Source organism: Alexandromys fortis, unplaced genomic scaffold (genome assembly GCF_014885135.2).
Source record: "Alexandromys fortis isolate MF-2015 unplaced genomic scaffold, M_Fortis_MF-2015_v1.1 scaffold_39, whole genome shotgun sequence".
In the NCBI taxonomy this organism is placed as follows: domain Eukaryota; kingdom Metazoa; phylum Chordata; class Mammalia; order Rodentia; family Cricetidae; genus Alexandromys; species Alexandromys fortis.
Window position 1 is genome coordinate 8,156,584 of NW_026067918.1, and position 21,987 is coordinate 8,178,570.

The following is a 21,987-nucleotide window of genomic DNA, read 5'->3' on the forward strand; positions in this document are numbered from 1 at the left end:
AAACCCCAAAAAAAGTGATGCTTAGTCTACATAGCAAGCCAGGACAGCCAGAGCTATGTAGAAAAAAAAGAGGTGACACTTCCTCACACCGACTGGCCTTGAATTTCTGATCTCCCTGCTTCCACCCCCTACATGTTGGAATTACAATGTGTGCTGCCCTTCCTGGCTACAATATATGACTTTACCATTTATAGACATGCTGGAAACAGTGGGGCCGTGGGAGCAGAAAACAAACCAGTCGTTGCCATGAGCTGGAAGTGGGATGAGAGGACTCAGAAAGTTAACGAGGGAACTTTGTGGGGCAATGAAAACCTTCGGTTTGATTGTTCTCCTAGCGATATGCCTCAAGAGAGTGAGCTTTACTGTATGTAAATGGTACCTCAATAAACTTGACTTTAAAAAAGGACAGTGAATTCGGGATATAGCTAACTTGGTAGACTGGATTGCTTAGCCTGCAGGAGATCCTGGGTTCCATCCCAGCCCTACAAAAACTAAAGAGAAATAAAAGCTGGTGCAGCCAAGAAATGAACTCAATGCACTAGGCTCTCCACTGTTGACTGCGTGTAAAACTTTTACAGTAAACATTTTAAGATAATAATCTGGGTGCATATATATATCATCAGTACGTAAGTAAAATAGCACTTTTGAACACTTACAGCAATCACTCTTTCCTTATCAATGGGACACATTTCCAGAAGGCTCTTGCCTATGTAAAAATATGTTACGTACTTGTTTTGTGCCCAGGATAAAAGACTCATTAGTCAGTGGCTCATGTGGCCCCCTCTGGAGTCCTTTCTCTAAGTTCAACCATCATTCATCCAACAAACACTGACTTAGAACCCGCTAGTGCCAGGTACCATTGAAGGGGCTAGGACCCAAGCCATGCATGTTTCTGCTAAGAGAACAAGACACCAAGGGCAATGGCACAGGTCGGAGAACTATGACATTGAAAGCAAATGTTTCCCCAGGGGCCCTGGCAGAAACGGGTAAGGAAAAATTGGACAGAGGAAGGAATGACTGAGTGTGTTAGTAAGGGCCCCAGCAGGACACAGCTGAAGACTGGATGCTCAAAGAGTGCTCAGGGGCTCTTCACAAGGACACATTATGGGGGCAGAATGAATCACTGAAACCCCTAAGGGGCAGGGAAAGAAATAGTCACTGGCACCCAGGGAAAGGGAGCCCACCACAGGAAAATTCCCACCAAAGCTGTAGTCTTCCAGAAGAGAACGATATTAAATGAGCACCCCACTTCACTCTTCTTTTGTCTCCAACTTCTAGCCAATCAGGTGAACCCCCAGAAAGCAGAAGATTAAGAGAACCTCTTGACGGAGCCCGGGATAGCTCAGCCATCCAGATGTGGAACAGAGTGGAAATCTACACAGGCAAGTAGAAAACTTTCCGCATCCAGTTCTTGGGGAGAGCAAGCCGAAGGAAGGCTTGGAGCATAGAGAGCCTGGTACACACATCCAGAGACCTGGTTTTACGTGTGGGAGGGAGCGATGAGAGATAGCATTTGAGGTATCCCGGGAGCAGACCACAGAGAGCTACATACAACCTGATAAGCTTTAATTTTATTGCCTGACCAGGACAAAGCCTCTGAAGTAGAGAATTGATGTCACCAGATCACATTAGGTCCTAGCTGAAGCAGGAGGAACAAAATGGCCTGAATGCTGGGAGGAATAAGGAGGGGAGTTGAAAAGGCTGAACCAAAGCAGTGGCAGGAAGGGTGGGGGTGAAGAATGCATTTGGAATCCCTGAATTTGGTTGTCAATCCGATGGGCATTCTAAAGAGGCATTTCCACAAAACAACTTCCCCACCAAATGGCAGAAAACAATACCCATTTTACTGTATCTTAAATCCTCCGGGTTAGAGTTTCAATTGGGATGTGACTGGTTTCCACTCCACTGCCTGGGTCCCAGCTGGGAAGGCGGGATTGGCTAGAGCAGGGTTATCTCAGAGCAGCCGGGGAATGGAACCAGCTGAGAACTACATTCCCACATTCAGGCTGGGGCTGGGAGAATCCCGAAGGCTGGATCTGGAGATAAAATCCGGACATGTGGGGCTGAAGAGATGGCTCAGAGGCTATGAGTGCACCCATGTCCGTCAGCAAAGATAACAGCCCGTAGCTCTGGGTCCAGGAGATCCAACACCTTCCTCCAGCCTACCTACACCCCACACAGACAAACATCAATAAAATAATTTTTAAAATTATGCTACCATGTGATCTTGCCTTGTGACTTGGGCCCCTGCAGCAAGGACATCGATAAGCTGAAAAGCGATATCCCAAAGGTGTGTATGACAAGAGGGTACTCCCAAAGAACAGGGGAAGCTACAAGGCCCATTAGTATCAAGAGATGAAGGAGCTGATGGGCTGGGCAGGACACCACACACTCAGAATCCAGGCCAGTAATCTGTCCTCTGACAGAAAAAAAAAAAAAAAGGTAGCCAAGCTGGGTACCTAATCCTGCCTCTATCTCCCAAATGCTAAGATTACAGGCATATGCCACCATGCATCAACTCTTGGCACCACATTTAAAGCTACCTCATTGTTGCCAGTTTGGTAGTTCACACCTTTAATCCAAGCACTCAGGAAGCAGAGGTCGGTGTACCTCTGTGAATTCAGGACAGGGCCTGTCTACATAGCAATTCCAGGCAAACCAGGGCTACATAGTGAGACCCTGTCTTTAAATACACAGACACACACACACTCTGAACACTGAGCTCTTTCTTTGGAGCAGCCTTGCCAGGGCCCCACCACAATCTCTACAGCCTGAGCAAACAATCCGAGTCCTTCTCCTTCCCTCTCAGCTACTGGTTCCCCAAGCCCACACCCTCTTCTGGCACAGGCCTCTGTGCAGGTTACTCCTAATGCCTCTTATATCCCTCTTTCCTCTGTTCCGTGGCTGCCCTTTCCTCATTCTTCGGCATCTCACCCTAAAAGTCGTTTTTCCCAAGAGATAGCGCATCCACAAATGTTATTTTCCCTAGTACTGTCCCTAAAACTTTAGAAAATTTTTATTTTGTTTTGCTTTTTAAAAAAATATCTGGCCAGGCGGTGGTGGCACACACCTTTAATCCCAGCACTTGGGAGGCAGAGGCAGGCGGATCTCTGTAGGTTCGAGGCCAGCCTGGTCTACAAGAGCTAGTTCCCAGACAGTCTCCAAAACCACAGAGAAACCCTGTCTCGAAAAACCAAAAAAAAAAAAAAAATCTGTATGAGTGTTTTGCCTATGCCTATGTGTGTGTGAAGAGTAACCAGCACTCTTAACCACTGAACCAGTTCCCAGCCTTGTTGCCTTGTTTCTTATATTTATTTGCTTATTGCTTTTTTTATATTTATTTATTATGTATGCAATATTCTGTCTGTATGTCTGCAGGCCAGAAGAGGGCACCAGACCTCATTATAGATGGTTGTGAGCCACCATGTGGTTGTTGGGAATTGAACTCAGGACCTTTGGAAGAGCAGGCAGTGCTCTTAACCACTGAGCCATCTCTCCAGCCCCCTGCTTATTGTTTTTGAAACAGGGTTTCCTGTAGCCCAGACTGGCCTCAAACTCACTATATAATCAAGGCTGGGCTTGAACTCCTGGTTCTCTCGCCTCAGCTTCCCGATTACTTGGGGGTATGCACGAGGACACCTGGATATAAATTAGAAACATGTTTGGGGTGATGTTTTGTTTTGTCTAAGATTTATTTCCTTTTTCGTTTTGTATATATGCGTGTGCCTGTGTGGTGGACTATGCATATGTGAGTACCGTACCTACAGAGTACAGAAGAGGGTGTGGGATTCCTAGGAGCTGGAGTTGCTGGCTGCTGTGAACTGACCAGCAGGAAACTGAACCCAGGTCCTCTGCAAGAGTAATATGCAGTCTTAACTCTGAACCACACCGGCATGCACCGCCACTTTCAATATAGAGGCATATATTTTCTTGCGTTTTTGTTCCATGACTGTCTCTGCTTTTCTACTTCTGTCTCTAACTTTTTTTTTCTTTTTTTTTTTTTTTCGAGACAGGCTTCTCTTTGGCTTTGGAGCCTGTCCTGGAACTAGTTCTTATAGACCAGGCTGGTCTCGAACTCACAGAGATTCGCCTGCCTCTGCCTCCCAAGTGCTGGAATTAAAGGCATGCGCCACCACCGCCAGGCCTTCTGTCTCTAATTTAAGCTTTGCATGGGCAGGGACTGCACCTGTCTTGATCCCTGATCCCGAGTGGTATGCCTCACTCAGCATACTAATTTTACGATGTCTTGGATAATTTGCCTTCCACTCGAGGCCATGGGAATGATGCATTTTGACCAACTGTTTTCAAAGTCATCTTTCATCCTCTTGGGAGTTTTTCAGGGGCCCATGGGTGAAGCTCTAGGGGGAGCTGTGAATGTAGAAGGCTCCACACTGTTTGCACCAGTTTGAGTCGCAGCAGCCAGAGTGAAGCGCTGTGCCCTGGGGCTTCTCCGTAGGTCTCTCCTTCAGAAACCCAAAGCCTGACCCTTTACCCCACACACCCCCAAACCCCAGCCAGAAGACAAGGTTCCTGGATGCGTCTCCCCAGCCAGCTGCCTCAGGAGTTCTACCAATGAGGGGACAAGAACAGCTCTAAAAGTGTGATTGTGAACTGGGCAAGGTGGCTCAAATCTGTAATTCCAGCCCTAAGGAGGCGAAGGAAAGAAGGAGGATTAGGAATTCAAGGCCATCCTCCACAGCACAGTGAGTTGGAAGACAACCTGGGCTACAAAACAAAATAAAAAACTGTACACGAAAAGGGCTCAGTTGGTACAATGTTGCATCCACAAAGCCCGGGTTGCAGACCCCAGCACTGCATGCATCAGGAGTGGTGGCCGACGCCTGTAATCTCAGCACTTGGAAAGTAGAGACTCAAGGAATAAGTTCAGAATCAGAGCTGGAGAGATGGTTCAGAGGTTAGGAGCACTGGCCTGCTCTTCCAGAGGACCTGGGTCCAATTCCCAGCACCCACATGGCGGCTCTCAACTGTCTGTAACTCCAGTTCCAGGAGATTTGACACCTTCACATCAATGCACATAAAATAAACTTAAATTATTAAAAGAAGCCGGGCGATGGTGGCGCACGCCTTTAATCCCAGCACTTGGGAGGCAGAGGCAGGTGGATCTCTGTGAGTTCGAGACCAGCCTGGTCTACAGAGCTAGTTCCAGAACAGGCTCCAAAGCCACAGAGAAACCCTGTCTCGAAAACAACAACAAAAAAAAATTATTAAAAGAAAAAAAAAAGAAGTCCAGAGCCATCCTTGGCTAGAGTTTGAGGCTAGCCTGGGATACACAAGAACTTGTCTCCAAAAAAAAAATAGAGCCAGGTAAGGTGGTCCACACCTTTACTCCCAGCACTCAGGAAGCAGAAGCAGACATATCTCTGTGAGTCTGATGTCAAGCTGGTCCACATATAGAGTGTCAGGCCAGCCATGGACCAGCCACAGATGCACATGAGACTCGGACTCAAAACAAAATATAGATGCAGGTGAGATATATTTATACAAATATATATAATTGTAAGATGCTAATACATGTTGTCCGATGCCCCCCCCCCAAAAAAAAAAAAAACCTGGTCCTAAGTGCTTGACTTCATACAAACTCTTTGAATTCTTTCATTAGCCTCTGGCTAAGGATGGATGTTGTCTGCATTAGCATTCCGCTAATTAGAAGTCTAAAGGGCTTGCGCTGTAGGAAACTGAGGCACACACGGAAGCACTTCCTTCCAGAAGGACTGTGAGAATCTAAAATTCCTCTTTCCGAGCAGTCAATCAGTCGTCTGGGACAAACTCAGATGGGGGGAGGGGAGGCGGGGGGGAGGCGGGGAGAGACACCAGATGACCTCACCCATTCGGATGTATTGAGTGCTTTACTCTGCCAGGCGCTGACCTCATGCTGGTAGAAAGGACAGATAGAGATCACTGAATGGCATTTGTCCCTTAGAATGATCAAGAACAGGGGCAGGGAGGGAGCGCCGACTGCAGAAGAGGTGAAAACCCCAAAGAAAGATCCCTAGTGTCGCCTCTTTCACTTTAATGCAAGAAACACCGCGTCTGCTGGCACACGAGGGCACAGAGAGGCGAGTGAGGCGCTTTCATCCTCTTTCATCCTCTACCAAAGAGACTGGTGTGACTACTAGCACCCGACCGCCAACGTCAGCACAGCCAGCGTGCGCGCCCGTCATTTCCGGCCAGCTGTTTTGGGCTGGATGCGGAGGTGGCGGACAGCGTCTAAGGGCTGAGCGACTGTGCGACTCCAAGCTGTCAGACTGGCTCCCAGAGCCTCAGCCCAGTTTCGCTGGCAGCCAGGAAGTTCCATTCTAGCGGGCTCCGAGGTCAGTCGCGGATTGGTGTTGGTGACCCATTCCGCAGAGTCTGGGCTCGCGTCCCCAGGTCCTGGGCTTGCATCTTCAGGACCAGAACTTGCATCACAGATTCCTAGAGAAGTACATCTTCCTATTAAGAGTCAAGACAGATCTCTAAGAAATTTTATTGCTCAAGATCTGGGAAGGCATCAGTCGTCTGTCCGTGCTGCGCTTTGATGCCCCAGGCATGGGGTTTCTGACCCGAATGTGAGATACACTGTTCAAAGGGTTATCCGGGTCAGGAGAGTTATTTGTCTCTCCCTGGACACTGGTATCCACCTGGTTTTGACTACGTGACAGGAGCGTATCTAAAGTTGATCTCTGAGCCTAATGGCTGGTACCTAAGAGAGATAGAGGAACTTCCTTCCCAGGAGGCAGATCTGTCCTCCTCTTGAACTAGCTTAGGGTAGGAAGTGGCACCACCCTACACTGCCAGAAGCCTTAGGCCTCTGAGTCAGAGCAGGAATGGACATAGGACAGGCTTGGTATGCAATCTATGTTCATTCCCATTCCCCCAACCAACTCACATCTCCGAGTTTCCTACGCTGGTATCCTCTGTGTTCTGCAGAAGGGCCCAAGAGGCTCCATTACTCTGACCAGGTCAATGGCCAGTTTCAGCCTTACCCTCATGCCAGCCACCTGGGATGTACACTGAGATTCTACCTTTCTTCTACAAGCATATTTGATAAAACAAAACAAATGCCAGCATGGTTACCCCTCTCCCCTCATCTCCATAGGCTCACACATGACATAACTGTCCCTGCCTCTGGGAAGCAAAGCATCTGGGTGAGCCATGCTAAGGGCTAGGTCGATGTGAGCAAGGCTAAAGACTAGGAAGTGAGTAGGGGCTAGATGACTCTCAAACACAGAGGGATTTAAGTCAACTGTAGAGCCAAGGGATGGAGTGAATCTTCATGTCTGGGGTCTGCCTTTAATTGCCCAACCAAGGGGCTGGAGAAATTGTTCAATGGTTAAGAAGTGCTTGCTACTCAGAGGACTGGAATTTGGTTCCCAGCACCAATGTCAGGCAGCTCACAATTGCCTGTAACTCCAGCTCTAGAGGATCTGACATCCCCTTTGGGTCTCTGTGGATAAACCTCCACTAATATACACAAATAAAATAAATCTGAAGGAAGGGGAAAATAAAATATTTTTTAAAACTTTCTTTTCTCTAGCAAGGAGGATACCCTATAGCATCCTTACTGTCCAGACTTGGGAAACTGAGGCAGCCATCCTCAAACCTGGTCCTCAGCCTTACTTGCCTCTGGGACTTCTGGAGCTCCCTAGGGCAGCTCTGTCTTGTGGGTACCTTCCCACAGAGCTGCAGGATACAGACACGATGGATAGGGGCAGATTGAATTACAAACACTCAGTGAAACTCACCTGAGCTTTAGAACTCAACCTCTCAATCCGGGTGTCCCTCACACTCTGCTCTGGATGGTATCACCACTGCCCAGTTACTGGAGCCAAGGCTATGTGAGCATCACTCTGAGGTACCAGCTGATTCCCATGCCTGCCTCTCAGTTATGCACCGCCTCCAGCAGCATCTCCTTCCACCCCCTTCCCCACAGCCTTGCCCATCCCACAGTTACCTCCATCCTAGGCTATTCCAAAAGTCCATATGCCCATCTTGCTTCTCTGCAATCCCATGCTTCCAAATTATCAGGCTGATATTTCACAAATGAAAATGAAAGACCTGCTGTTGGTTTGTTTCAGGATAAGATTCTGACTGGTTTCTACAATTCTGGCTCTCTAACCTCATTCCCTACTCACTCCACCCCAGCCCTGCTGCATTTCCCACAGATCCTACTATAGGTCAAGCTCTTTTGTGCCTAAAAGCTTTTGATCTTGCTGCTTCCTGGACCATTCTCCTGAAGAGCATAGCACGTCTGTCACTTTATCCTTAGGGTGGCACCTCTGCGGGCTCGATCTAAGTATCCCCCAGATACTCCTCCCTAACACACACTATAGTTTGGAACTACACAAGGGCAGAAATCTTTCAGACACAAGGTATTTTCCTTCTTCTCCTCCTCTTCTTTGCCCTCTGTTGCTTGGAACGACCTCAGAGTTTGCTCTCAGAGTCTTACCATGTTGTCCTGACTGGCCTTGAACTCACTATGTAGACCATGCTGGCTTCAAACTTCCAGCAATCCACCTACCTGGCCTTGTGAGTATGGAGATTTCAGATACGGATCACCATACCCTATTCTTTTTTCCTTTACTTTTATTTTATGTCTGTGGTGTTACGTCTACACGAACGTCTGTGCCTGCAGAAGCCAGAAGAATGAGTTGGATCCCCTAAAACTGCAGATGTAGAAAGTTGTGAGCCATTATGTGGGTGCTGGGGATCAAACCTGGGTCCTCTGGAAGAGCAGCCAGCGCTCTTAACCACTGAGCCATCACACCAGCCCCTGCTTTGTTTCTTAAGTAAGCTATTTTGTGCATATAAGAAGTCTTCAGAAAAATGCGCACATCCCTGGTGCTCAAGTAGACCTCTGTTTTCCCAATGATCTGTGTAACCAGCACATAGAATGGAAAACAGAGCATCCTCAATGCACAGTGAGCAAGGAACACAGAGCTTCGGTTTGACAGTAAGCAAAGCGTCCGTCCAATAGGCAGATGGTGCTGATGCTGCACAGCATCATGGATGTGTTTGACACTACAGAGCTCTATGCTTAGAACACTTAAGCTCGTTACAGCCAGATGGCTCAGCAGGTAAGGACGTTTGCTGCAAGGGCCTGACAGCCTGCGATGGATCCCAGGAAACCACAGTTGAAGGAGAGCACAGACTTCGGTAAGTTGTCCTCTGATCTCCAGAGCCATGCATGCACTGCGTATGCGCACGCACACACACACTAAAAATAAAATTTAAATTAAAAATAAAACTTAATTGGTTAAGTCTGCCAGGCATGGAGGTGCGTGCACTTAATGCTAGCAACCAGGAGGAAAGGCAGGCAGATCTCTGAGAGTTTGAGGTCAATTTAACCTACTTAGTGAATTGTAGAACAGCCAGGGCTACAAAGGGAGACTCTATTTTAAATAAATAAATAGTGGGGGAACAGGTAGTGGTGGCGCATGCCTTTAATCCGAGCACTCAGGAAGCAGAGGCAGGAGAATCTCTGAGTTTGAGGCCAGCCTGGTCTACATAGCAAGTTCCAGAACATCCAGGGCTACACAGAGAAACCTTGTCTCAAAAAAAACAAAACACTGATCTGGTTGATTTTGCTAGATGTGAACATCAATTTTTTTTCATTTTAATTTTATATGTATAGGTGTATATCTATACACCACATGTGTGCTTGATATCTGTGAAGGCTAGAACAATGAATCTGATCCCCTAGGGTTGGAATTACAGTTGTGATCAGACCTGTAGGTGCTGGAACACACACACATACACACATGCACACACACACATGCATATTCACAGTAGGTTCCATCTCTCAAATATTTTTTACCTTCTACCACCACCACTCTGGGAGTCAAACCCACACGGACCTTGGGGGACAACTATAAAGTCCCAAGAATATGGTAATGGTGGCATCTCATTTTGGATTTAATTTGCATTTCCTGGTGACTAAAGAAACTGAGTACCAAGCTAGGAAGTGGTGCTGCACACCTTTAATTCCAGCACTTGGGAGGCAGAGGCAGGCGGATCTCTGTGAGTTCGAGACCAGCCTGATCTACAAGAGCTAGTTCCAGGACAGCTGAGACAGAGAAAGAGAGAGAGAGAGAAGAGGAGAGGAGAGGAAAGAAACTGAATACCTTATTCACATGCTGGCTGGGCCATTTGGATATTTCTTCCTGGGAATTGTCTAGTCTCGTCTTTCATACACTTTTCTCCTGGCCATATGCCTTTTTCCTCGGATTTTCAGGTCTTGCTGTGTTCTGGATATAGTTGTTTCCTGGGTATATCATAACATCTATTCAGAGTGTTTCAACAATGCCCACACATGATAGGTCTCAACAAAAACAAGTTGTATGAATGTTTGAATAGGAAAGCCCTTTAAAGGAAAGATGCTTGGATGGATTAAACCATCGCTTTTAAGGGTGTGACTGGATATAAGGTTTGTGTCTCAAACAATAAGAAACAGAACCTTAAAGAGAAAGCCCAGAATACAAGTAAACATCCCCAAATTTCATTTCTTTCAGCTTGTTTCTAGATACACAGGTTTTTAAACATTCCGGTTCTTCTTTTTTAAAGGAGTTATATTTCTATCAGGCAGCAGTGGCAGACGCCTTTGATCCCAGCACTCAGGAACCAGAGGAAGGCAGATCTCTGTGAGTTCAAAGCCAGCCTCATCTACAGAGCAAGTTCCAGGACAGCCAAGAACAAGGACAGGGCTACACAGAGAAGTCCTGTCTCGAACCTCCCACCAAAAAATATGTTATATGTCTGTATTTATTTATTCTATATTTATGTGTGTGAGTGTCTGCCTGCACGTATGTGTCTACATCACGCATGTGTCCACATCACGCATGTGTCCACATCACGCACATGTCTGTTACCCAAGGAGGTCAGAAGAGGAGAATGGATCCCCTGGAACCAGAGTTACAGAGGTTTCTGGAGCATCATATGGGTCCATTCCCAGGACCTCTATAAGAGCAACAAGTGCTCTAAACTGTTGAGCCATCCCCAACTCAAAATTAAGATCTTAAAGGTTGTGTTGTGAGGGGGTTGTACATGTGTGTGTTCATGTGTATTCACGTGTGTGCTGAGGGCATAGGACAACCCCCAAGTGTTCCTCAGGAGCTGTCCACCTTGTCTTTTGAACCAGGGCCTTCCACTGGCTTGAAGCTCATCAGGTAGGCTAGGTTGTCTGTCCAGTGAGCCACCATGGATCCATCTATCTTGGCTCCCCATCCCCAGAGCTGGGAATACAAGAACGAGACAAACACTCTGCCTTTTTTTTTTTTAAGCTGATAAGCACTTTTAGTGTACCGAGCCAGTCCCCTTAAGGTAATGTTTAGCTTTGCTTAGTTTATAGAAAGACTCCTACACTGTAGCTTAGTCTGGCCTGGAACAGACTGTATGAAGCAGCCTGGTCTGAAACTCAAGAAAATCCCCCGTCTTCAGCCTCCCAAGTACTGTTATCAGAGGAGCTTCTTTCTAACCTTGGGTATGTGTGTTGTGTACGTGTGAAGGTTCGCGTGATTTCAGGTACCCAGAGAACAGAGGGGTCAGATTGCCCCTGCAGCTGGAGTTACAGGCTCTTGTGAGCTGCTTGACATCGGTACGGGGAAACCCGAACTCAGATGCTCAGCAAGAGTTCTTAAGCCCCATTCTTCTCTCCAGCGGCCAAATCCCTATTTCTGGCTCTTAAAGTGCTTGTAAATTAATACCATTTTAAAGAAGTTCATGGAATGTATCCGTAGGTCACCCCGTTCCCCGCGGTGAGGACCGCTGTGGAAAGCAGGCAGACCCTTGCTCTCAGGATGAGCCAGGACAAACAATAAGTAAACAAAATAATTTCAGACGGACGTAAAAAAAAAGGTCGGACGTGGAGAAAAAGGGAGGACATAGGGTTGATCCAACAATTCCCAGACCAGGACATCAGGAAGGACCTCATCCGAGGACCGCCCCCTATTTGCATACTCCTTGTGATTGGCCTCCGGCGGCAGACCCCACCCCGTAGAGCTGGCGGCCTGGGAAGCAGCAAGCGAGGCCGGGCGGAGATGCAGCGGCAGCTCCGGGTGTCGCGGCGCGGGCCGGGTGGTGTGCGGGCCCGAGGCGGGCAGAAGGTATCCGCCGTGGCACCCACACTCTCCTGACGCCGCAGCCCTGCAGGCGGTCCCGGGTCGTCCCAGCCGTCGTCCCACTTTGCAGTCCCCACCCCTCCGCCCTTTGTGCCGCCGCCACACGGCGTCCCCAGCTCGACGGGACCCAGGGCGCGCGGGAGCTAGAGGCCCCTCTGTGCGCACGGCCGGTAGCGGATGGCGGCCGCGCGAGGTGGGCGAAGGGGCGCTGCAGCCCGAGCCCGCGACGTGGGAAGCCCGGACCGCCTCCGCCGCATTGTCCCGGGCTGCGAGCCCAGGCCCTGAGCTGCCGCAGCGCCCGCCCACCGCCACCCGCGGGGCCATGCGGAGAGCGGCGGGGATGGAGGACTACTCCGCAGAGGAGGAGGAGTCCTGGTACGATCATCAGGACCTAGAGCAGGGTGAGCACGGTGGGAAAGGAAGTGGCGTGTGCCCCGAGACCCCTGGCCGCTACTCCATTGTTGGGCGGTATCACCTAGAAAAGGGCTGGGCTGGACCTGGTGTACCAAACAGAGCATGAGTCTTGAGAATGGGGACGTGGACCGAGGGGCGCTGCCCTGGAAGATTCGGACGCGATAGACCCGAGACCTGCAAAAGCGTGTAGTTGACGGGGCATCCATCACCCTTCTCATTTAGTAGCAGCGACTACTAAGGTGTCCCTGGTAGGGTTTTGCTAGGGGGCCCGGAAACTAGGTGGCCGCAGGGAATTCCTGGTACTTTGGCTGTGAGTACTCTGTGTTGAGATGTCATCTCCCTAGATCAGCAGCACTCGTCCCGGCCAGAATTTCTGAGCTCTAAGACCTAGAGAAAGTTTCCCCACCTGGCTTTCCTCTGCCCAGCTAGAGAGTGGTGCGGGCAGCCTGACTGTGGAGAAGCCTTACGTGGAGTCTCCAACCAGCCTTCCCGAGAAAAGTATCCCCTTGTCCTTCGCGGCACTAGGCTTCCTCACACCTTCTGCCGAACGACAGCCCCAGGAAAGAGGGAGGATGCCTGAAAGGGGTTTGGAAGCTGGTGATGAAGTGGCTAAAGTGACATCACTGAGAAGGGAGGAGGAGTCGTCTTGGCCGTGGTGGGGAGGCCTGAGAGGGTCAGGGTCAAGGCCAAAGCCTGCTGGAGTGGAGTCTGCTCCACCCTCTTTGCCAAGGTGCCTGTTCTTGCGGATACCTTGAGGGAGTGAGGAACCGCATCAAGGGAAAAGTGACCTCCCCACAGTCACCTGCAAGCCCTGAGTTATTCAAACCCAAGGCCAGCAGACGGTGTGCCCTGGAGGCCTGGTCTCCATCCTCAGGGTCCCTGAGCTCTGGTTTTGCCAGGATGAGAAGCATGCACTTGCATCCTGGAGCCTTTGTTTCCTGACCCACTTCCCCATGCTGCCAGGCTTCACCTGCAGACCAGGAGCTGTCTCTGTTCTTGCCAGTGAATCAGACTCTTGGGAGACCTGTGTAGGATGGGGGGGCGATGGGTTAGACATCCCTGTGCTATGAACTGCCCCATGCTTCTGTGGCACCTTCTTCTCTGTCCTGGCCACTACTCCTAAAACTTTTCCTCTCTGGAAACATTTGTTGGCCTCATTTGAGTTCAGACATCATCCTGGGACCTTGGGAGGGTCCTAGTCCTAGACCTCCAGGTACACGAGGGCTGGTGGTGGAGGCCCACTTGTATGTTCTGAGTGTCAGTGATTATGAGATGACTTCCTGGGAGAGGCTAGCTCAGAAGGAAAGATGAAAAGCAGAGTTCTGTGGAAGATAGCCTCTAGGGGAGGCAGATGCTAATACTGTGGCAATCTCATTTAGTTCCCGCACCCCTAATGAAGGCTTGGCACCATGCCCAGCCCAGATGTGGGAGGAAGGAGCCAGAGAGTAGGGGCGGGAGATGGTGTGGCTTCTGGTGAGGGACCGGAATCGCCATTCCAGCGGGGCTGAAGAGCTCTGTATCGCTCTCTTCTTGGGGGTCCTGCTGGTCTGGCCTGCAGCTCCAGTCATAGGCAGAGCCCAGGAACCAGGGGGATATCCAGGAATGAAGCACTCTGTGAGGAAAGTGGGCCTTCCTGCCAGTGGGGGGAGGGGGGGCGGCTGTGCTGGGTCTAGGGACAGAATCCCTGTCCTGATCCTGGATTCCAGCGAGGAGATGAGGAGAGGGATCAAAGTGACAATTCTGTGACAGCTTGGTCCCCTCAGCAAGGAGAGATGTGAGCGGAGGGTGGAGGAAGGAAGGGGAGGGCAAGTAGGGGACAAAGGAAGTGCTGGCCACTCAGATCTGCGTGCCAGCCCAGGAGAGCTGAGTGATGGGGAGGAGTGTCTGCCAAAAGACAGTCACATCAGAGGTCCCATATCCGTGTCCCCTTCTCTGTGCTTGATCCCCAAAGTCTTTCCTTCCCGTCTGCTGGGTGGCCCGTGGAGTGATTTTCCCACCCACCCATGAGGTAGCCTTCCGGCCTGTTTTCCCCCCTACCCTGGACCAAACCCCAACTTCCCTTCCCAAAGAGATTGTCACTAGAGATGGTGTTTGACTTTGGTGTGCCTCTGCTCCAGAGGCAGGAGGTGGTCAGGACAGGTGAGGTCTTAGATTTGCTCTGTTCCCTCTACTGGTTGCCATGAGCACCTGTAAAAATAGAAAAAAGTCATGAATTAATTATTAAGCAAGCCCTGGCTCTTCCGTTGCCCACCCCCTCCTCCACCTGTGACCACCTCTGTCCAGGCTGACGGATGGCCGCTGAGTCACAGATTTTCTGACCTGACTCCCCTTCCTGCCTAGCCTTGAGTTCTCCACCCCGGGGAATGCTCTGACGTGGCTAGGAAATGGCAGCTTTTCTTTACCCTGCTTCCCCCGAAGGTCTTCCGGAGTGTCTGACTCTCGTGCCTGTGGGGCAGGACCCCAAGCTCCACCATCTAGTGTCCTCCACCTCAGTCACCTTTACCTGTGCCCACCTTGGCCTATTTCCTGCCTCTCTGTGAAGAGTCTGCCATGCTCCCTCCTGATGCCGAGCCAGAGGGGCGGTGGGATTTCTGGGTCTCTTTTGTTTTCTCTGGGGCATTGCCTTACATGTAACCACTAAGGTTTCCCTGAAGGAAGCCCCAGAAAGCCCCCAGGGCCAGGCAGGGGAGGTGGCATTCCAGACTCAGTACCTTCCTGGCTTGGTTCAGAGTTGCCTATTGATCCAGCCATAGCAAGCTCTTTCTTGTCTTGTGTCCTCATCCTGCTTAGCTGGCTTCCAGGTGCCCAGGCCACCCTCCCCTGAGTCCGGAACTGCCACTGTCCTTCAGCAAGCTGCCTCCTCCAGGCCCCTGGCTCTGCAGCTTCTAGACTCCTTCCGTCATCCCTTCAGGCAGTTCTGAGCAGCTTAGCTTGCTATGTGATTCAGTTTCCCTGAGTCGGTCTGAGATTCTCATCCTCCTCCCCAGGCAGCTTCCTTTCTGTCTTCCTTCATCATCCCAGGACCGCTAGGGTGACCAAGTCACATTCGCTGTCTTTGCGGGCAGTCTTCAGCGTCTCTCCCTTCATAGTGTGGTATAGCCCCCATCCTGATCCCAGCCTACAAACAGCAAGGAATTGCACACACAGCCCAGCTCGCCTGGAAGGAGGCCCTTCCTCATTCCTCTGGCCTTGAATTCTGGTTAAGCTGCAGGGTCTGCTCGCAGGCCAGGCCGCCCGTGGTCACTTCCTAGACCACTTAACAGTTCCAAGGCCTCTGGCCCAAGTGTCCTCAAATACCTTACTAGGTTTATATTAGATGACTGGACATTTTGGCATCTTCATTAGGCAAGTTACTTGCCCCAGGCTACGGGGTTTGTATCTGATTTACACGATTCAATTTTGTTCCCATCGGGAAAACTGTTTGTTCCAGACAGTGTCATTACAGACTAGCTAGAGGGGAGCTGCTGTGGTCTGCTTCCCAGTGACGTCAGGACACAAAGCCCTCTCCAATTAATGTAGCTCTAGAGGCCCCATTATGGCTATTTCAACCAGACCCCTGATCTGAGTTTGTCTGTATCCTACCACTTGGGAGACAGGGGTGATGGGATCGGGAGTTCAAAGTCGTCCTTGGCTACATACCAAGGAAACCTGACTACATGAGACCCCACCTCAAAACAACAATGAAAGTTGCTGGGGATGCAGCTCTGTTGGCAGAATGCTTGCCTAGCATGCAGGAAGCCCTGGGTTTGGCTCCCCAACTCCACATAAAACCAGACAGTGTGGCACATCCCAACAATCCCAGCACCTAGGAGGTCGAGGCAGAAGGATGGAGGTTGAGGCCAGCTACATTGCAAGTTTGAGCTACAAGATAAGAAAGAAAGAAAGAAGTGGTGGCACAAGCCTTTAATCCCAGCACTCGAGACGCAGAGGCAGGTGGATCTCAGTGAGTTCGAGGACATTCCAGTCTACCAAGTGAGTTCGAGCACAAGCTCCAAAGCAACAGAGAAACCCTGTTTCAAACAAAGCAAAAGAAAGAAGAAAACTTTACCCTCATTGTGGGAGCGATATTGTTCCTAAGTCTTGGCCTTTTGTCTAGGTCCCGTGGCTGATCGGGCCACTCTGGCTTTCACAAGGAAACACCAGTTCTGTCCTAGGCTTAGCTCTGCTCTCTACCCATCCAACGTCCCTGTTCCATGAGGGTCCAAGAGGAAGACTCCACCTGGGCCTGTCTGCCACACTGCAGAGGGTGTAGCCAAAACAACCATCTATCTAAAACTCGCCAGGAGGACCAGAAGGGGAAGGCAGAACTATCATTATGTATAAAAATAGCACTGGTTCTTATTGGCCCCGGAACAGCTGCTTCTACAAATCTTGGGCCAGATTTACACCCTCAGCCTAGAATGAAGGTTGGTCTAACAAACGGCCTCATAATGTTAAATAATAAAATAATCAGTGCTTTCCTGCTTCTGGCCAAATGGGTTACACAGGCCTACTGTTCACCTGCTAATTCTGTTTCTAGGAATGTGTTCTCACAAGAGGTAGTGATTTGCACTAAGGTTTTAATGCGGTGGAATTAATCCTAGTTTGACTCTTATTTTGCAGTACTGGACAGGGACCCAGATCCTCACACAGGCAGCCCCTCTACTGCTTCTAGCAGTGAACGCCATCCCCAGCCCCCTTTTACTGTTTGTTAGTGATTGCTAACAAAGATTACAAACTTTCGTTTGTATGATTGTTTTGCTCACATGTGTGTATGTGTGCTATGTGAGTGCCTAGTGCCCAAAGAAGCAAGAAGACGACATTGGACCCCTTGGGACTAGTGTTGCCATGTTGCCAACTGTTGAGAGCTGCCATGTGGGTGCTGGGACCTGAACTCAGGACCTCTGGAAGAGCAGGCAATGCTCTTAACCACTGAGCCATCTCCCTAGCCCTTGGGGAGTTTTTGTTTGTTTGCTTGGTTGGTTGGTTTTGGTTTTTCAAGATGGGGTTTCTCCGTGTCGCTTTGGAGCCTGTCCCGGAACTCACTCACAGAGATCTGCCTGCCTCTGCCTCCCAAGTGCTGGGATTAAAGGTGTGTGTTACCACCACCCGGCAAGGGTGTCAAGTTTTTAAGACAAGGTTTCATCCTTTAGTCCTGACTGCCATGGAACCTGATGCAATCCTCCTGCCTCAACCTCCCAAGTGCTAGGATTGCAGATATGAGCTACCAATCCCAAATGCTTACCCTTCTTTTACATTTTTTTATTCATTTATATTTTGGTTTTTCAAGACAGGGTTTTCTCTGTGTAAATACCTTGGTTGTCCTGGAACTAGCTCTGTAAACCGGACTAACCTCGAACTCACAGAGATCCACCTGCCTCTGCCTCCTGAGTGCTGGGATCAAAGGCGTGCGCCACCATGGAGACAGTGTCTGAGTTGCCCGAACTGGCCATAAACTTGTGGTCCTCTTGCCTCAGCCTTCTGAGGAGTAAGGGTCTTGGGCCTATGGCATAGCTTCAAGCTTTTGTTGTTTTTTGTTTTGGGTTTTGTTATTGTTGTTGTTTTTTGAGACAGAATCTCATGTAACTTAGACTGGCCTCAAACTCCTGATCCTCCTGCCTCTGTTTCCTGAGTCCTGGGGTTAGGCATGCACACCACACCTGTGTAGTAGTAATAATGGCACGGAGACTTATTATTAATTATAAAGGCTCAGCCTTATTCCTAACTAGTTCTTATAACTTAAATTAACCCACATTTTTTGGTGTACACTCTTCCATGAGGCCTGTCACCTCATCACCATACTGCCCATCCTGCTTCCTCCCTTCCCCCCCCCACCCCCATCTTCTGGTGTCTCCTGTGCACCTAGATTATCTCCTCCTATTTCCTCTCTCTGCCTGGAAGTCCCACCTATACCTCCTGCCTAGCTATTGGCCATTCAGCTCTTTGTTAAATCAATCACAGCAATACATCTTTACACCGTGTACAAATATCCTACAACGCACTAGGTTCATAGTTTCCCTTTTAATAGAGAAAATACTCAAAGATGCTCTAAACACCCAACAGTAAGGACCGTCTAGACGAAGGTGTTTAGAACTTTATATATACAGTAGCGTCTTCTGCATCCACTAATTGTGTGCATACATGTAATAATATGTGCATTACCCACAGAATCATGCCGTGATGTGTTGTTATAGGAGAAAGGCAGATGCAGACAAAAGGCAGTGTGCTTTGCATTTGTGTTTCATTTTGTGTGTGTTGCATACATATGTGTGTGTATGGGCATGCATGTGGAGATCAGAAGGCAACTTGTAGGGGTTGGTTCTGTTCTTCCACCATGAAGGTGTAGGGGAATGTAGTACAGTAGTGGTATTGGGATATCCTGACTTATCCAGAAGCCAGGATACACTTAGAGCCACAATAGGACAGCTCAGCCCTGGACGAAAGGTGTCCTGACTATCGGGAAGCCAGGCTACCTGAAGCTGGGGTGCAGTGGGGGATGGTCTCCCCGCAAGATGTAGGGATCTTGCTCCTCTCCTGGAGAGCCGCTACAGCTGAGTTCTGCTCTGCTCTCTCAAGGGAGCGTCCTAGCTGAGCTGTCAGCTTCTTCTCCTGCCCAAGAAGTTTCTTCTGCTAATGCTCTGCAAAAGGAAGCCCCCTTCAGAAATGTAGCGATCTCCTCCGGCTCTGGCAATCCTTCCCTGGCCTTGCTCAGCCCCTTAAGGAGCTCCTAGCAAGGTTCTTCTGTTCTGCTCCACAGCCTTGCTGAGGCCCCCTAGGGAGCATCTCAGCAAGGTTTTTCAGCTCAGTCCCCTAAGGGACATCCCAGCCAGGTCCTCCTCTGCACTGGTGAATGAAGGTCTTGAATGACCCAAGACTCTTTTGAGAAAGAGATTTATTTGGGAAGAAGGAGTCCAGGAGAGTGGCTGTTTCTGCTCTTTATATAGAGATTCTTAGGGGTGGGGTTTTCCCAGGGAGAACAGGGATTGGTTAACTTTTCCCTGCTCAGGGATTGGTCAGTTTAGCTGGTCAAGGGCAGAGATGGCTCTGACTTAATGGACAAACTGTGTTTCTTTCACTGGTCTTTTTTAGCTTTTTGACTCTCATCTTAGGACCAGGGCATATTTCTTTCACTGGCTCTGATTCTGGGGACAAAGTGTGTTTCTTTGACACTAGTTTCAAAGCCAGGGCACATGTCTTTAGTCCTGGGTTCAGGGATGAAAATGTTTCTCTCCCTGGCCCAGGTCTTAAATCCAGGGTGTGTTTCTTTCTCTGACTCTGGGTTCAGAGTCAGGATACTCAGTAATTGGTTGGTTTCCTGCCCCAGATGTCCCTTTTACCCTACAGAAGGTGCTGGGGAGTGAATTCAGGTTCAGCAGCAATTGCCTTTACCCACTGAGTTATCTCATTGGTCCAATATTTTTTTAGAGGGTTGTGTGTGTTGTGTGTGTGTGTGTGTGAGTTACAAACAACTGTGATTGCTTGCTGGGAACCAAACTCTGGTTCTCTGCAAAAATAACAGAGAGCTCTTGAGTACAGTGTGGCCCCTCCAGACCCTCACGGTTTTTTTGTTTTTGAAACAGGTGTGTAGCGCTGGTTGGCCTCAGACTCACGGAAGCCCACCTGCTTCTGCTTCCTGAGTGCTAGAATTAAAAGTGTGCCCCACCACACAGCTCAACTAATTTTTTTTTAATTGTTGGCTTTTCACCTTTCTGTACACATTTGTTTTTTACATCAAGCAGAAAGAAATACCAAACTAGTTGGTAGCACATATCCTCAATCCCAGCATTCAGGAAGCCGAGGCAGAAGGATCTTGAGCCCCAGGCTAGCCTGGGCTTCACAGTAAGATCCTGTACAAATGAAACCAAACCAGATACGCGAAGGACAAGAAGAGATAGAAGTGACACCAGCCAGACGCTCAGCCCCTGGTTTCCATCTCTAGCCACACTAGGGCTCCTGAGAATAGCCTGTGTGCTGGTGACACCGAGTCACCAAGAGCCCAGCCACAGATCAATGCTAGGGCATTAACGAGGGCTGTCTGCTGTCCTCACTCTGTGTTCTGTTTGCCCCCACCTCCCTTTCCCCAGACTTGCACTTGGCGGCAGAGCTGGGGAAGACTCTGCTGGAGAGGAACAAGGAGCTGGAGGAGTCTCTGCAACAAATGTATTCTACCAATGAGGAGCAAGTGCAGGAGATCGAGGTGAGGGACCCGGGGCTCCGCACGGCTCCTCCCGTCTCTCGAGAGCCTTTGGCCAGGGCCCGTGTGTGCCTTTGTGCACCTCGCCAAAGGCCTCCCAGCTTTCCTCCCTTTCCTAATCCACACCTGCCCACCCATCCCAGGCAGCCTACTGCACCGTGGTCTTCATCCCCTGCTCTGTCGAGCACAAGTCTCAAAGTCGATCGGTCTAGCGGTGGTAGGGGGGCCAGGCAGAGATCTTTGTCCCTACCTCATTGTAAAGGTTTGTTCCACCCTTACCTCCTCCCCTAGTACTTGACCAAGCAGCTGGACACGCTGCGGCTGGTGAATGAGCAGCATGCCAAAGTGTATGAGCAGCTGGACCTGACAGCCCGAGACCTGGAGCTGACCAACCAGAGGCTGGTGCTGGAGAGTAAGGCTGCCCAGCAGAAGATCCACGGGTGAGGGCTGGGATGATGAGGGACAGGCCCAGGACTGAACACGTGGGCTGACAGGGAGACTCACACATTCTTAGAAGACGATGCTGAAGAGCCTGGGCTGGTAGCACAGCCATCCTGCAGCTGTGTGTGCTCTGTGTGCGGTGTGTGCTTAGACATTCATTATGTAAAAACTATAGTCCCTTTCCTCCTCCTCCTCCTCTCCCTCCTCTTCCTGCTCCTCTTCCTCCTCCTCCTCCTCCTTTTTTGTTATTTCACCAAGACAGGGTTTCTCTGTGTAGCCCTGGTTGTCCTGGAGCTCACTCTGTAGGGCAGGCTGCCCTTGAACTCACAGAGATCGGCCCACCTCTGCCTCTTGAGTGCCGGGATTCAACATGTGTGCCACCACTGCTCAGCCCATCCTTTCTTTTTATGATTTATTTTTATTCTGTGTGGGTGGGTGTTTTGCCTGCATGTGTGTCTGTGCACCGTGTGTGAGCCATATTCTCTGAGGCCAGGAGAGGGTACGGGATCCCCTGGAGCTAGAGTTGCAGATGGTCACGAGCCACAATGTGTGTGGGTGGTGGGAACTAAACCCCGGTCCTCTGCAAGAGCAGCAAGTGCTTTTAACCTCTGAGCCATTTCTCCAGCCCCTCACAATGATGGATGAAAAGTCACCCGTATTCCAGAAGATAACCTCCCACCTGTGCTTATTTGCCAATTACACACCAGGCTCAGTTTGAGGCACTGAAGATTCAGTGACTCTGACCTGCCCTCTGGGACCTCGCAGATGGGAAGGAAGACAGAGATGTAAATGTCACTGCAGTGCATGGTGGTAGTGACGGGGGGGGGGGGGGGGGGGGGGGGG

General features: G+C 49.8%; 1 protein-coding gene across 2 annotated transcripts in view; it reads left to right on the forward strand.

The window, feature by feature from the left end:
* Window positions 1–12,011: 12,011 nt before the first annotated feature.
* Cdr2l (cerebellar degeneration related protein 2 like) overlaps window positions 12,012–21,987 on the forward strand; it is a 14,299-nt gene continuing 4,323 nt past the window's right edge. For both annotated transcript variants that reach the window (XM_050140154.1, XM_050140155.1), the window contains exons 1-3: window positions 12,012–12,517; window positions 20,594–20,706; window positions 20,995–21,143. In XM_050140154.1, the coding sequence (XP_049996111.1) occupies window positions 12,439–12,517; window positions 20,594–20,706; window positions 20,995–21,143 (341 nt within the window). In that variant the 5' untranslated portion in view covers window positions 12,012–12,438. The remainder of the gene's footprint in view (window positions 12,518–20,593; window positions 20,707–20,994; window positions 21,144–21,987) is intronic.